This window comes from Mustela lutreola, chromosome 13 (assembly GCF_030435805.1).
Source record: "Mustela lutreola isolate mMusLut2 chromosome 13, mMusLut2.pri, whole genome shotgun sequence".
NCBI lineage: Eukaryota > Metazoa > Chordata > Mammalia > Carnivora > Mustelidae > Mustela > Mustela lutreola.
The window spans coordinates 77,518,636-77,532,072 of NC_081302.1; the positions used below are offsets into that span (position 1 = coordinate 77,518,636).

The following is a 13,437-nucleotide window of genomic DNA, read 5'->3' on the forward strand; positions in this document are numbered from 1 at the left end:
ATTCTGCTTAAATGTCACCTTTATAAGGTCAGCTAACTTCTTTGAAAATGAATTGTTTTGATCCAATGAACCAGATTGCCTTTTCCCCCTTATATCTTTTAGCTAGTGAGTACTTCTTTTTGTATGTAGATAGAAAAGGGGTGATTTCAGTTAGTATTTCTTTTCTACTTTTGTACAGTCTACCTTTTTAAATAGTCTTTTCTCATTGTCTTATGATATGGTTCTGTATTAATTTTCTAATACAGTAGGAGCCAACAGACATGTCACGTCAGCAAATCTATTTGTGAGGTTACAGTGGAAGGTGCTTTTCCCTAAGATCTTTGTTACGAAATAACAGTTGGATTCCTAGACCATCTTACAAAAGGCTTTTTAGACCTGAATCGCTAGTGGTCATTGGTTCGAATTCTTGGTCCAGGGGACAGGAGCATTGTGAAGAACAGTGACAAATAAAAATGAAACTTTCTTTCCATTTGCGGGTTATAAAAGGACATCCTCAAGAATAAAGTTGATTACGCAAATGTCTTGGTTCTGTTTTTGTTTGAATTGATTGATTATCATTTTGTTTCTCTCCACCCGATGGCCATAGGCTACTTGAGGGTTAGATTATCAGAGATCCCAGAGAATGTTTACATTAGATCTGAGAGAACAGCTGTGTCCCAAGTCCTTTGCTGAGATTGGATCAAGTGTCCAGCCCTGTGGCAGGGTCTGTGAAAGGGTTTGTGATTGACAACCTTGCAGAATGTATGTAGAGAAGTTATTTTCTGTAAGAAATGGTGGGGCAGCGGAGTTCAGGGGTATGTGGTGAGGAATGCATTTCCACTAGCACATGGAAGGACACTTTTAGATCTGGTCCACTTGGCTGTGGTGAGACTGGTGAGTAGGGGCATGTTGGTATAGTGTTCACAAACAGGGCCATCTAAACAAACTGTAGTAGGGGAAGAGGGACTTTCCTTAGAAGGGGATGTTCATATCCTTAGAAGAGGATAGGCATCATCGTCACCAGCCTACAGCACGGCGGACAGTAGAGCATTTAAACATTTTAAAGCTTTTTTTTAGGCGATACTGTTAACATAATGGTGGTAAACACCAGTAGTCTCCAAATGATATAGGTAAGATGAACGAATGCAATGGCTGTGGAAAGAAATACAGAATCACTAATGTTTATTTTTATCTAAAAATGAGAGTGAAGCCTTACTAATTCTTGTTTTTAAAGATTCTTTTATTCATTTTATGGAGAGAGAGTGTGTGCACTCAACCAGGGCTGGAGAGAGGTGGGTGGGGGGGTCGCAGAGGCAGAGGGACTTCCTGCTGAGTGTGGAGCCCGTGGAGGGTGGAGTCCGGAGGGTGGCGTCGGATGTGGAACTCCATCCCGGGACTCTTGAGATCATGACTCGAACTGAAATCAATAGTCAGATGCTCAATTGACTGAGCCACCCAGGGGCCCCAGCCTTATTAATTCTTATTAAATGTTTGATACTAGTATCCACACTCTATCCATGTGTGAAGTGGTCCTATGTCACTTCAGGTTCCATAGCACCAAAGAGTTGACAGTGTAACTGTCTCTTATTCATTTATATGTTTATAAACTAGTATAATTTCAAGCTAGATTTAGAGATGATACGGTTTAATTTCTGTTAATCTTAATTTTTCAAAATGGTCAGATGACTTAAAAAGATAGTTTCAAAAATAACAGTGCCGTGATGAAGGCCAGGGAACTGTTGTTAGTGCTGCAGGTGGATTATTGGTTTAGTTCTTTTCAAGATTTTAGGAGGTGGGCCCTGTGTTACAAACCCTGTTTATAGCCGAGGACGCGAATAAGCGGAGTGGCGTGGCAGTTTCCAGAGGTCAGAGAGCAGAAGCATACTTGGACCTAGACAGTTTGCTTTCAGAACCTGTTCACTTCGATGCTGAGTGGTGCTGCTTTCAAGGGCCGATGATCACTCCAGTGAATTCAAGCAAATTTGGTAGATAGGATGGAGAATTTAATTTCAAAAACACAGTAAGGCTGTAAAGGAAACTTTCCCCCTTGGACCTTTCTATGCATCTGTGTATCTATCTTTGATTGCAATTAAAGCCACATACAGAAATAACTGAACATAAACTCAGACCTGCAATTGAATATTAAAATCTATAGCCCACAGTTTATCACAAGGTGTACTTTGTTTCATTGCTGTCACTTAAATATTAATAATTTTTAGTGAAAACAAAATTAATGTAAATAAGAAAAATTTTACATATTTACTTTGTCTCAGTCACATTTGTTACACAGTTGACTGTTGAACAACACAGGTTTGAGCTGTCTAGGTCCATCTATGTGCAGTTTGCTTTTTTTTTTGGTACACAGTATAGTATTGTATTTTCTTTTATGATTTTCTTGATAGCATTTTCTTTTCTCTAGCCTACTTTATTATATATAATACACATAACATACAAAATGTGTGTTAATTAATTGTTATAGGTGAGGCTTCTGGTAAGCAGTAGTCTGTTATTAGTGAAGTTTTTGGGAAGTTGAAAGTTACACACAGATTTTTGGCTATGTGAGGGGTTAGCACCCTTAACTCCTGTACTGTTGAAAGGCTGACTGTATGTAATGTATATTTTCATGTATATAAATTTACATTTTATAAAAGTGTATTTTCATGTATATGATGAACCATATAATTTTTATTTGTATTTATTAGGGATGTGTGTTCAAGATAATCTTAGTGATGGGGCTATCATAAAGATTTGTGGAGGGGGCATTTATCTTAAAACTAGGAGCAAAAGGCAGTAGAGGATGTCATTGTGTCCAGTAAGCAACTGAAAAAGTCAATGCTCAGACCTTGAGGAGAGTGGTGGCTTTTAAAAATTTGCTTCCCTTTATTTTGAACCTGGTTATACCTTTGATCTTCAAAACAAGCTGAGAAGACATAGGGTAGGTTTCAACCCTTAAAACAATGTCTTTTTTGGAAATCGAGCATTCAGAAACAGGAGTGTGGGGGAAATCATCGCAGACAATCTTTTGCATGAAAGCTACACACTAGAGAGATACATTTTTAGGTTTTAGGAACTTGGAGGAAAGTTACTGTCAGGGAAGCTGAAGACAAATTTTCACAGTTATAAGATCGAAAGTTACTGCTTGTTCTGGAGAAATTGTAGTAGTTTCAAGCTTTGATTTTTCTTTTCTTTTTTTTTTTTTTTAAAGATTTTATTTATTTATTTGACTGAGAGAGATCAGAAGTAGGTAGAGAGGCAGGCAGAGAGAGAGAGAGGAGGAAGCAGGCTCCCTGCTGAGCAGAGAGCCCGATGCGGGACTCCATCCCAGGACCCTGAGATCATGACCTGAGCCAAAGGCAGCGGCTTAACACACTGAGCCACCCTGGCGTCCTATGCTTTGATTTTTCTTTAATGGGATTGATGAAGATCAGTGCAAGACCATAAGAGAAGACCCCAGAGAACTGATTATAATGTTACTCATTGCCTTATGTTCAGAAGATGAGCAGGAGTCTACCTCCCAGCATTCTGTACAAAAGAATAGACTCTCTCTGGTTCCTTAGCTTATCATTCCATTTGCTTCTTTTTTTATAATTTGGTCAACCTTTATTATAAATTTTTCTAGTATACTGCGAAACGCTGTCTTTTGCTTTTACCTGTTCTGTGGAAGTCATTCAAATCCCTGTTGCGTATTCTTTAACAGAAGTGTCCAGTGATGGAGAGTGACTCTTCTCTCTGATGGCAGAGGCATAGTTTGTTGGTCATTAGCTTCATTAGACTGTGATACAAATACTAGTATTTTTCAGACTAATTAATATTGACTAATCGGTAAATTAATCTCAGTAATATTGTAGAATCTACTGCAGGTGTACTTAGCCCCCGGATAAGCTTTATTAAAGTATATCCAGAGTTACATTTATCGGTAGTACCAATGCATCATCTCCTTTTCATCTACTTCTTTTAGCATTTACCTAGAAAGCCTTTAAAGCACTTGTTTTTATGGAAACCACTTCTTGGCTCTGACCACCAATAGGAATGTAAAAATCATATATTCCCATTGGGCCTCATGTTCTATTCTTCTTTTTTTTTTTGTAGTATTGTTTAACTCATTTCTCTGTTCCTTAAATATCTTGTAAATTGGTAGATAGGTCTAGACATGTGATTGAAATTTAGTAGTTTAAAAAAATGTAGTACTTTTGTTTTTTAAGACAGGAATTCTTCCTAAGAGTTGCTACATATTTCTATAAGAGACAAAGGTTTGGCTGTTCATTTTTATTTTTATTTATTTTTTTTTTTAAAGATTTTATTTTATTTGACAGACAGAGACCACAAGTAGGCAGAGAGGCAGGCAGAGAAAGAGAGAGAGAGAGAGAGAGAGAGGAGGAAGCAGGCTCCCTGCTGAGCAGAGAGCCCGATATGGGACTCGATCCCAGGACCCCGAGATCATGACCCGAGCCGAAGGCAGTGGCTTAACCCACTGAGCCACCCAGGCATCCTGGCTGTTCATTTTTAATTTGTAGTGCACTGGGGCTTCAGATAGTTTTTCAAGTTCCCATCAGCCACTACCGCTTTTGGTATCCATTGATAATTATTTCCTACTCCATTATTTGTAGTCATTTCTTCTGAATTTATTAGCTGGATTTATTCTATAAGCTGGAACTTCTTCATCAACTCTTTAGTTCCCTGTGAACTATAGTTCTTACAAGAAAGACAAGATAAGGGGCAGCTGGGTGGCTCAGTTGGTTAAGCGACTGCCTTCGGCCCAGGTCGTGATTCTGGAGTCCCAGGATCTAGTCCCCCATCAGGCTCCCTGCTCAGTGGGGAGTCTGCTTCTCCCTCTGACCCTCCCCCTTCTCATGCTCTCTTTCTCAAATAAAAAACACAAGATAAGGGGCACCTGGGTGGCTCAGTCAATTAAGCATTCAACTCTAGATTTTGGCTCAGGTCATGATCTCAGGATCCTGTGATCAAGTCCCTTGCCTGTCTCCATGCTGGGTGTGGAGCCTGCTTGGGATTCTCTCTCTCCCTCTGCCCCTACTCTCTACCCCCGTGCTCATGTGCTAGCTCTCGGGGCTGGGGGGAGGGAGGGAACAAGATAAAACTTTGAGGTTCTCTTTTTATATATGAGTTTACAGCATCCATGGAGTCTAATGAAAGGTTTTATAAAATATCATTATTAATTCATAAATATTTATATGTTTAATATGCCTTTTATCAATTGCAGTATTTCTTTTGAATGAAATTTGGCTCTTGAATCGGTACAAAATATATTCCAGGCTGATCTACATTTGTATATTTCCTGTCCCAGACCTAGTGTAGCCATATCTGTAAGACATCCTAGTTCCTTTTTGTGGGAAAAAGGTTCTTAAAGACTACAATCTGTGTGCCAGGGAAACTTGTTGCTGCTAGGCCTTTCAGTGGATAGAAGTTGAAAACACACACACACACACAAACACGAGTTTATACTAATACTTTAAATTCCAATTTAAGGGGCATCTGGGTGGCTTAGTGGGTTTAAGCCTCTGCCTTTGGCTCAGGTCATGATCTCAGGGTCCTGGGATCAAGCCCTGCATTGGGCTCTCTGCTCAGTGGGGAGCCTTTCCCCTCCCCTTCTGACTGCCTCTCTATTTGCGATCTCTGCCAAATAAATAAAATAAAATCTTAAAAAAAGAAATTATTAAAAAAAAGATTTCTTCTTTTTATTCTTAGACTATTTGAATACGCATGGATAGTAAAAACTCCATGTAAAGTTGCTCGAACTAATTTTTTGTGTAGTTCTCCCACGGACTGGATAAACATTTAGGTGTCACTGATCTCTGTTTCCTTTCAGCTTTAGGAATTTCTTTTTTTCCTCTGAGATATTTTCGATTTAATTTAGTTTAAAAAAAGATCAGTGCAAAGTAAATATTTTTAAAAAGGTAGTTTGATTCCTCTCTACTCTTCCTCTTTCTCTCTAACCATTTTTATTAGTTTTTAATTTATCCTTCCTGGTTTTTAAATATAAGCAAATGTACATGCAAATGTATATGTCAAACAAATGTGTTTGACATTACCCTTAGAAAAAAACACTTATTTTTAGAGAGAAAGTGTGTGTGCTAATTTGGGTTGGGTAAGGCAGTGGGAGAGAGAATCTCCAGCAGATTCTCCGCTGGGCACAGAACCTGAATTGGGGCTCGATCCCACAGCCTGATACCATGATGAGATCAGCTCCTGAGCAGAAACCAAGAGTCTGGTGCTTAACCGTGAGAGCCACCCAGGCACCTTGACACTGCCCCTTAAAACAGTCTGCTCTGCCTAGGCTTTTTAGGTTAGTGAGGATGTGACCTCCCTGCCTGGTAGTGCTTTGAGAAGTGTCCTCTGCCCTCTTCTTACACTTTCAAAGTCTCCCCATGTCCTCATCAATCAGCTTTCGGGTGTTTTGTCAGCTCGCTTTGGGAACCAGTGTCTCTTAGTGGGAAGGAAAAAGGAAGACAATGAATGTTGATCAAATTGTGTGTCATTGTCTCCTAAGGTAGGATTATTTCCCCCCATTATTAAAGAGGAGGACGTTAAAGTTCAGTAGGCTGTAGTTACACCCGGCTGGTAAGAAGTCGGTTCATGTGGAGGCTTCAATGCACCTGAAGTCTGTTTGTAATATATCAAGCGTGATGTGCAGGTATCTCAGCTTTTCAGTGGTGGTTGTGCTAGCATACTGAAAAGTTGTTGGTGTTGTTTCTAAGATTTTTATTTATTCATTTACTTGAGAGAAAACACAGTGTGGGGGGATGGATGGTAGGAGCAGAGGGAGAAACAACTCCCCGCTTGGCAGGGAGCCTAATGTGGGGCTTGATCCCAGGACCCCAGGATCATGTCCTGAGCAGAAGGCAGACACTTAACCGACTGAGCCACCCAGGTGCCCTTGAAAATTTTTAATCTAACATTTCAGAGGATCTCATTTTATTTTGCTTTTTATTATTAATATTTTTTAGATTTTTAAATTTCTTCATTGGAGAGAAAGCAAACATGAGTGTTAGGTGGCAGGGGGGAGTTTCGGGGAGGGTCAGGAGGAGAGGAAGGAGCACACTCCCCACTGAGCAGGGAAGCCTGATGCAGGGCTCAGTGCTAGAACCCTGGGATCATGAACTGAGCTGGAGGCAGATGCTTAACCAACTGAGCCACCCAGGGACCCTTTGTTTTTATTTTTTGATGGCACTTAAGGATCTGATAGAGTTGTATCTGGGTTGCTCAGTGGTTTAAGCCTCTGCCTTCAGCTCAGGTCATGATCTCAGGGTCCTGGGATGGAGCCCCACATCGGGCTCTCTGCTCAGCGGGGAGCCTGCTTCCCCCCCCCCCCTCTGCCTGCCTCTCTGCCTACTTGTGATCTCTCTCTATCAAATAAATAAATAAAAATCTTAAAAAGAAAAAAAAAAGAATCATGATTTGTTTCCCTCCCTCTCTCTTTAAAAAAAAAAAAAAGAATCTGATAGAAAACCTCACTTTTGTGTTTTTTCAAAAGAATTTTTGAGAGTTATATTTTAAAATGTATAATATATGAAATGCTTAATATCTACAATGTAACAATGGGTATTGACAAAAGAATTATAAAGAAGTCTAAGCCTTTTAAGTACTCTTACTGTTTAAACTGTATAGTTTTTTAAATTAGTTTTCATGAAGGCCAAATTTATTGCATATATTTTCCTTCTGTTTTAACCTGAAACCAATGCCTGGGGCATCCGTTTAATGTTTAAATGGCAGATTAGCAGTCAGAATACTTATTTCTACTCTCAGATACCTTTTAATTTATGAGGACCATAAATTCCCTATCTTCTCTCTGTTTTTGTAACTATACATGGAAATTCGTTCTCTTGAAAATGTGTTGCCCCATATTTAACAAGATTTTTTTTTTTTCCTATTCTAGTTTGGGAATACCTGCTACTGTAATTCAGTTCTTCAAGCACTTTATTTTTGTCGTCCATTTCGGGAAAAAGTTCTAGCATACAAGAGCCAACCTAGGAAGAAGGAGAACCTTCTTACCTGCCTAGCAGACCTCTTCCATAGCATAGCCACTCAGAAGAAGAAGGTTGGGGTGATTCCTCCTAAGAAGTTCATAACAAGATTACGGAAGGAAAATGGTAATTCTTCTACTTCTGAATGTATTCTTACGTACCAGAAAGGGTAAATAATAGCACACCACAGTTCAGCAGGCAATGACTGAGCATCTTCTAAGACTGAAAGTATGTTAGCCATGGAAAAACCAAAGCTGACGTTCCTGTCTTGAAGGAAGTGCTAGTTCAGTGAGGGAGGTAATCACACAGTAATTAATATGAGGTATGATTAATGTTGGAAGTATGTTCTACAAAGATTACATTCTGTATGCCATGAAATGAGAAATGATAAATTTTTATTTTATTTTATTTTTATTTATTTTTGCCTGCTTGGCTCTTCTATGGAGAATAAAGTTGGGTCTTCCTCCCATTATCTATTGTTTTTGTAGTTTCATGTCTGTTTCATGTCTGCTTCATGTCTGTTTCACGTCTGTTAACCCATTGGATCTTTACACTACCCTGATTTAGAGAGCATGCGATCTCTCCCACTTTAGCCCTGCAAAGAATAGAGGCTAAAAAGCTTTCCAGAAACTTTTTGGCTTAGGGTAGGTGTAGGTGGTTTTAACTCCACTCAACCCCTTTTTAAAATAGTTACTGATTAAGCCTGTCTTCTCTTTTCTCTCTTCAGTGTTTTTCTTTTAGATTTGTCCCACACGTTTCTGACATCTAAGTCTCATACTCTGTCTGCTGTGTTATGTTACGTCAGAAAATTAAAGTAGGATTTATTTATTTATTTTTTTAAAAATTTGCATCAGTTTTTATGTTTTTGTTTTTGTTTTTTAAGATTTTATGTATTTATTTGACAGAGATCACAAGTAGGCAGGAGAGGCAGTCAGAGAGAGGAGGACACAGCCTCTCTGCCAAGCAGAGAGCCTAATGCGGGGCTCGATCCCAGAACCCTGGGATCACGATCTGAGCCGAAGGTAGAGGCTTTAACCCACTGAGCCACCCAGGCTCCCCTCAAGCAGGATTTAAATCACCTGTAGAATTCTGGGTTTTGTTTGATGTAGCTAGTTTAATCATTCTGGAAATAAAATTGAGTGGTATCTTTAGTTTGATTTATTATCAAACGATGCCCACAGAAATAAGATTTGAGACGTCTTTAAGATTGGTTACCAAACACACAATTGAATAATGCTGTCCTTAACTGCGTGGACACTGTTCATTATCCCATGAATTGAGATAAGCCAGGGTCATATCCAGTTTCCTGTGTAAGAAGACACTGAGATAACATGGCAGTAGGCTATTATTCTTGAATCTGATTCACCTGTTAAAAGATTTTGTTCATTTCCTCTGTAAACAGATACAAAGCAGTTGATCATTCATTCACAAAAACAAATCTTTTTGTGTTTTCCCTATGAAAGCCAAACATTTCCTTAAGTTAGAAATCTGTGTAGTATCTTCTGTTTTTAAGAACACCAAATACAGCTCTGTTCGAATTTGGCTGAGTGATTCAAGTCCCTTAAGTCATTTTGTCTGTATTGGTATGAAACTTCAGGGATTTTGTCTTGGTAGAAAATTGATGTACATGGTACTTGAACATGTTATCTTTCTCGGTGATTTTGTTAGTGTTTTAGAAATGGTCAGCATCAGAAACATGAAACACCGAATACACAGTATTTTCTTTTTCAGTGAATAGTGCATTTTTCTTGACCTTATTATTATTATTTTTTTAAGATTGTTTTATTTGAGGCCAGGAAGGGGCAGAGAAAGAGAGAATTTCAAGTAGAATTCCTGGTGGGCGCTGGGCTCAGAAGCAGAGCCTGGTCTCTCGACCCTGAGATCACGACCTTAGCCAAAATCAAGGGTTGGATGCTTAACCAGCTGAGGCACCCAGGCGCCCCTTGAACCTATTCTTTTTTTTTTTTTTTTTTTTTAAGATTTTATTTATTTATTTGACAGAGATCACAAGTAGGCAGAGACACAGGCAGAGAGAGAGGAGGAAGCAGGCTCCCCATTGAGCAGAGAGCCTGGTTCAGGGCTTGATCCCAGGACCCTGGCATCATAACCTGATCCCGAAGGCAGAGGCTTTAACCCACTGAGCCACCTAGGTCCCTCGACCCTATTCTTTAATCTATTGTATGTGCTCTTAGTTTGGGCTGCTGTAACAAAAGTACCATAGCCTGGGGTTTCTTGCAGTTCTGGAGGCTGAGACATTCCGGAGTAACATGCCGGCAGCTTCAGCGTCTGCTGTCTTCCTGGTTACACATGGCTGCCTTCTTGCCGTGCCCTGCATGGTGAAGAGAGAGAAGCAAACTCGCTCATGTCTCTTCCTAAAAGGACACTAATCCCAGTCTTAAAAACCTAAAAGTCCTACCCAGGCCCCACTTCCAAAGAGCGGCACATTGGGGGTTAGGGTTCCAACAGGGGACTTTGGGTGGACGTACATGCCTATGGTCCTGAAGTGAGCAGTGGCTTTTTAAATTTACAGTAAGTCACGCTGCACACAGAGCTCAAGTTACTGTGTTTTGAAAATTGTGTTTCTGTGGCTTTATACGTTTGCTTGTCAAAGCTGGAATGTTTTTGCAGTGTTTATTATTTTTTCAATAATTCAGTATTTTCTGAAAATATTTTAAATGTTTAGGCAGAGTACATTTTACAGTAGACTTCTTTTGTTTGATGAAATTGATTCCAGAGTGAATATTCCAAACTTATCCTCTCATAGTTTTGTTTCATTTTTCTTTACCTCAGAAACAGTATTTAATAAAAAAGCATGTTTATTATTTGATGTTGCTGGCATTTGTATGAAGTACAGTTTTGCCTTTTGATTTTTTTCCTGATAATTTTGTAGAGGAGAGTATACAAGTTAAAGAGCATTTAATGGACTATCCATGCTTAACTCTCCTTCTGACCTTATGTTTGTTGGGGTTTTTGTTTGCTTGTTTGTTTTTGTTTAAATCTCTGGCAAAAATGGATATTGTCCATTTCAGAATTTCCACTAACTTTCACTGTTGGATTGTTGTTCTTAAACCAGTTTTCTTCCATGGTATGCTGTAAATAAACACGTCATGTTTTGTACTTGCAGTCGATATTAGCTTCATATTGTGTTAACCACTGATACTTTATATAGCTAATCATTTCGATATTACTTTGGAAGAAACTTTTAATTTCAGTAATGGATTTTTGGTTTCAAAATTTTAATTCATGTTCCCTAATCATAGCATAGAACTTTTATAGTGTGATAAGACTTGCTCCATAAATGTGTTCTCCCTAATGATGGGAAACTAGCTGAAAGTTTGAATTGATTAACTATTATATATTTAGCTTCTGTTGACGGCCAGAAACTAGTGGAGAGGACCAATAGTCATGTAATTTAATGTGTTATCTCCATGAAAAAAAATAATAAAACATGGAAAGGGAGTTGATCAGTTATGTTAGTTCAGAGAGTTGAAGTGAGAAGCCATTGGAAAATCTGAGGCAAACTCGTTCCAAGTGGATAGAATCAAAATTGCAGTTGACCTGAGTGCTTGAAGGATGACAAGAATATTCATGTGGCTGGAGTGGAGTAAAAGCAAAAGGGCAAGGGCCTAGAACTTGGGCTTTAATTTGAAAGCCATGGTGAGCGGTTAGGGTTGCTGAGCAGGTGGGTGATGTGTTTAGATCTGGCTGCTGGGTGGTGTGGTAGCATGAGCGGGCATGGGTCGCATGAGTACAGCCCAGGAAGCCAGCCAGGAGGCTCTTGCACTAACCTAGGTAAGAAGTAAAGCCCTCCGTTCTACACTGCTAACTTCCCATAGCCACTCTACCATTCTAGAAGACTCAAAACACAGACTGATGAGCTACTTGTGTGCTAGCTAGCAGTGACTTGGCTTGGGATCACTTCTGGGGGGCTTGAAAGTCCCATCAGCTGGAACATGTAGCTGTGTGCTCTGACTCACTGGGTCTTTTTTTTTTTTTTTTTTAATATTTTATTTGATTATTTTGACAGAGAGAAATCACAAATAGGCAGAGAGGCAGGCAGAGAGAGAGGAAGGGAAGCAGGCCCCCTGCTGAGCAGAGAGGCCAATGCGGGACTCTATCCCAGAACCCTGAGATCATGACCTGAGCCGAAGGCAGCGGCTTAACCCACTGAGCCACCCAGGCGCCCCTGACTCACTGGGTCTTAACAGCACAGGTAGTTCACGCTATTGTTTGGGCCCAGATTTCTTCCCATGTTGTCATAGCTGTTTCCGCCCCTGTTCATTTGGTAGTTCGTTCATTTATACAACGCCAAGCACATCTAAATATGTGGCAGGCATTGTCCTGGGTGCTGGAGATACAGCAGTGAATGAGACAGAAAAGATCCTTATTATCAAGAAACCTCTATGTGCTTAGCGATGCTTCAGGTGATGCAGAGAGATACTGATATAAATATGTAAGAATAACACCCGTTAAATAGATGTGAGTGAATAATTCCCATGTTCATTTTAATCCTGTTTCTCCAAAAGAGCGTAAAAGATTTTTGTATTAATGAAAGCTAACAATTTCTGAATTAAGAAGAACACATAACATTTTTACACGTTGATTTAGTCCCCCCCCTTTTTTTTTGCATTAATGTTGCAGCTATCTGGGACTTTAATAATTTATACCTTTCATATTCATTTATTTAATAATGAATTGTCCCATTAGACTGTCAGTTCCATGATGAGGGGAAGCCATTTGTTTTTGCTCATCATTGTATTCCCAGCATGTAATCTAGTTCCTGGCACGTAGTAGGTGCTTACTAAATATTTGATGAATGAGTGAGTGAATGAGTGAATTTGTTTAATTTGCCAAAGCAACTTTGAAGCCCACCTTTCCCATCATGCTACTTAGCAGAAAAGAAAGCAAACCATAAGGAAACCAAAATTTTAGAAATTAAGTGTACTACATTTTACGGGTCTTGTCTGTGGCCATTTAGTTGATGTTGTTTTGCTGTTTATGTGGTTCTGGTTGAAGTTTTTAAATCTGTATTGACGACTAAGGCATATGGAGAGTCTCGAACATTTACCATAATGTGTTTATAAAAAGATGGACTGCAAATTATTTTAAATATTTCAACAAAATGCTTTAAGAGTATTTTCTGGTTTACTTTATATCTCATTTCCAGAGTGTTCAAGTCAGTTGAGGTATGTCTGTGCATGTGAAGTCCTTTGTTCTGTGTTAAAAGAACATTTAAAAAAAGTTGTTTGAAGTTTTGAAAAAGCAAAAGTATTTGCACATTTTTGCTTTATAAATTATTTTGAGCGACATGCATAGATGCGAAAATAAATTCTAACAGGAAAAAAAAATGAGACTTCTTATTGTTTATTGTTTTTTCTTAACCAGAAGTTTTAAAATTTATATCTTTTTAGTTATTTTCTAATTTTATAGTTTATTTTAAATATTCATGGCAAAATACATTCATTATAATTTTGGTTAG

At 38.9% G+C, this 13,437-nt stretch overlaps 1 protein-coding gene across 3 annotated transcripts in view; it reads left to right on the plus strand.

Annotated features, from left to right (window-relative positions):
* The window catches only part of USP12 (ubiquitin specific peptidase 12), a 106,458-nt gene that overhangs the window by 62,700 nt on the left and 30,321 nt on the right, over positions 1-13,437 (plus strand). For 2 of the 3 annotated variants that reach the window (XM_059144800.1, XM_059144801.1), the window contains one exon: positions 7,871-8,084. The exons of the other annotated variant lie outside the window; for it this stretch is intronic. In XM_059144800.1, coding sequence (XP_059000783.1) covers positions 7,871-8,084 — 214 coding nt within the window. The remainder of the gene's footprint in view (positions 1-7,870; positions 8,085-13,437) is intronic. 3 annotated transcript variants of the gene reach the window in all.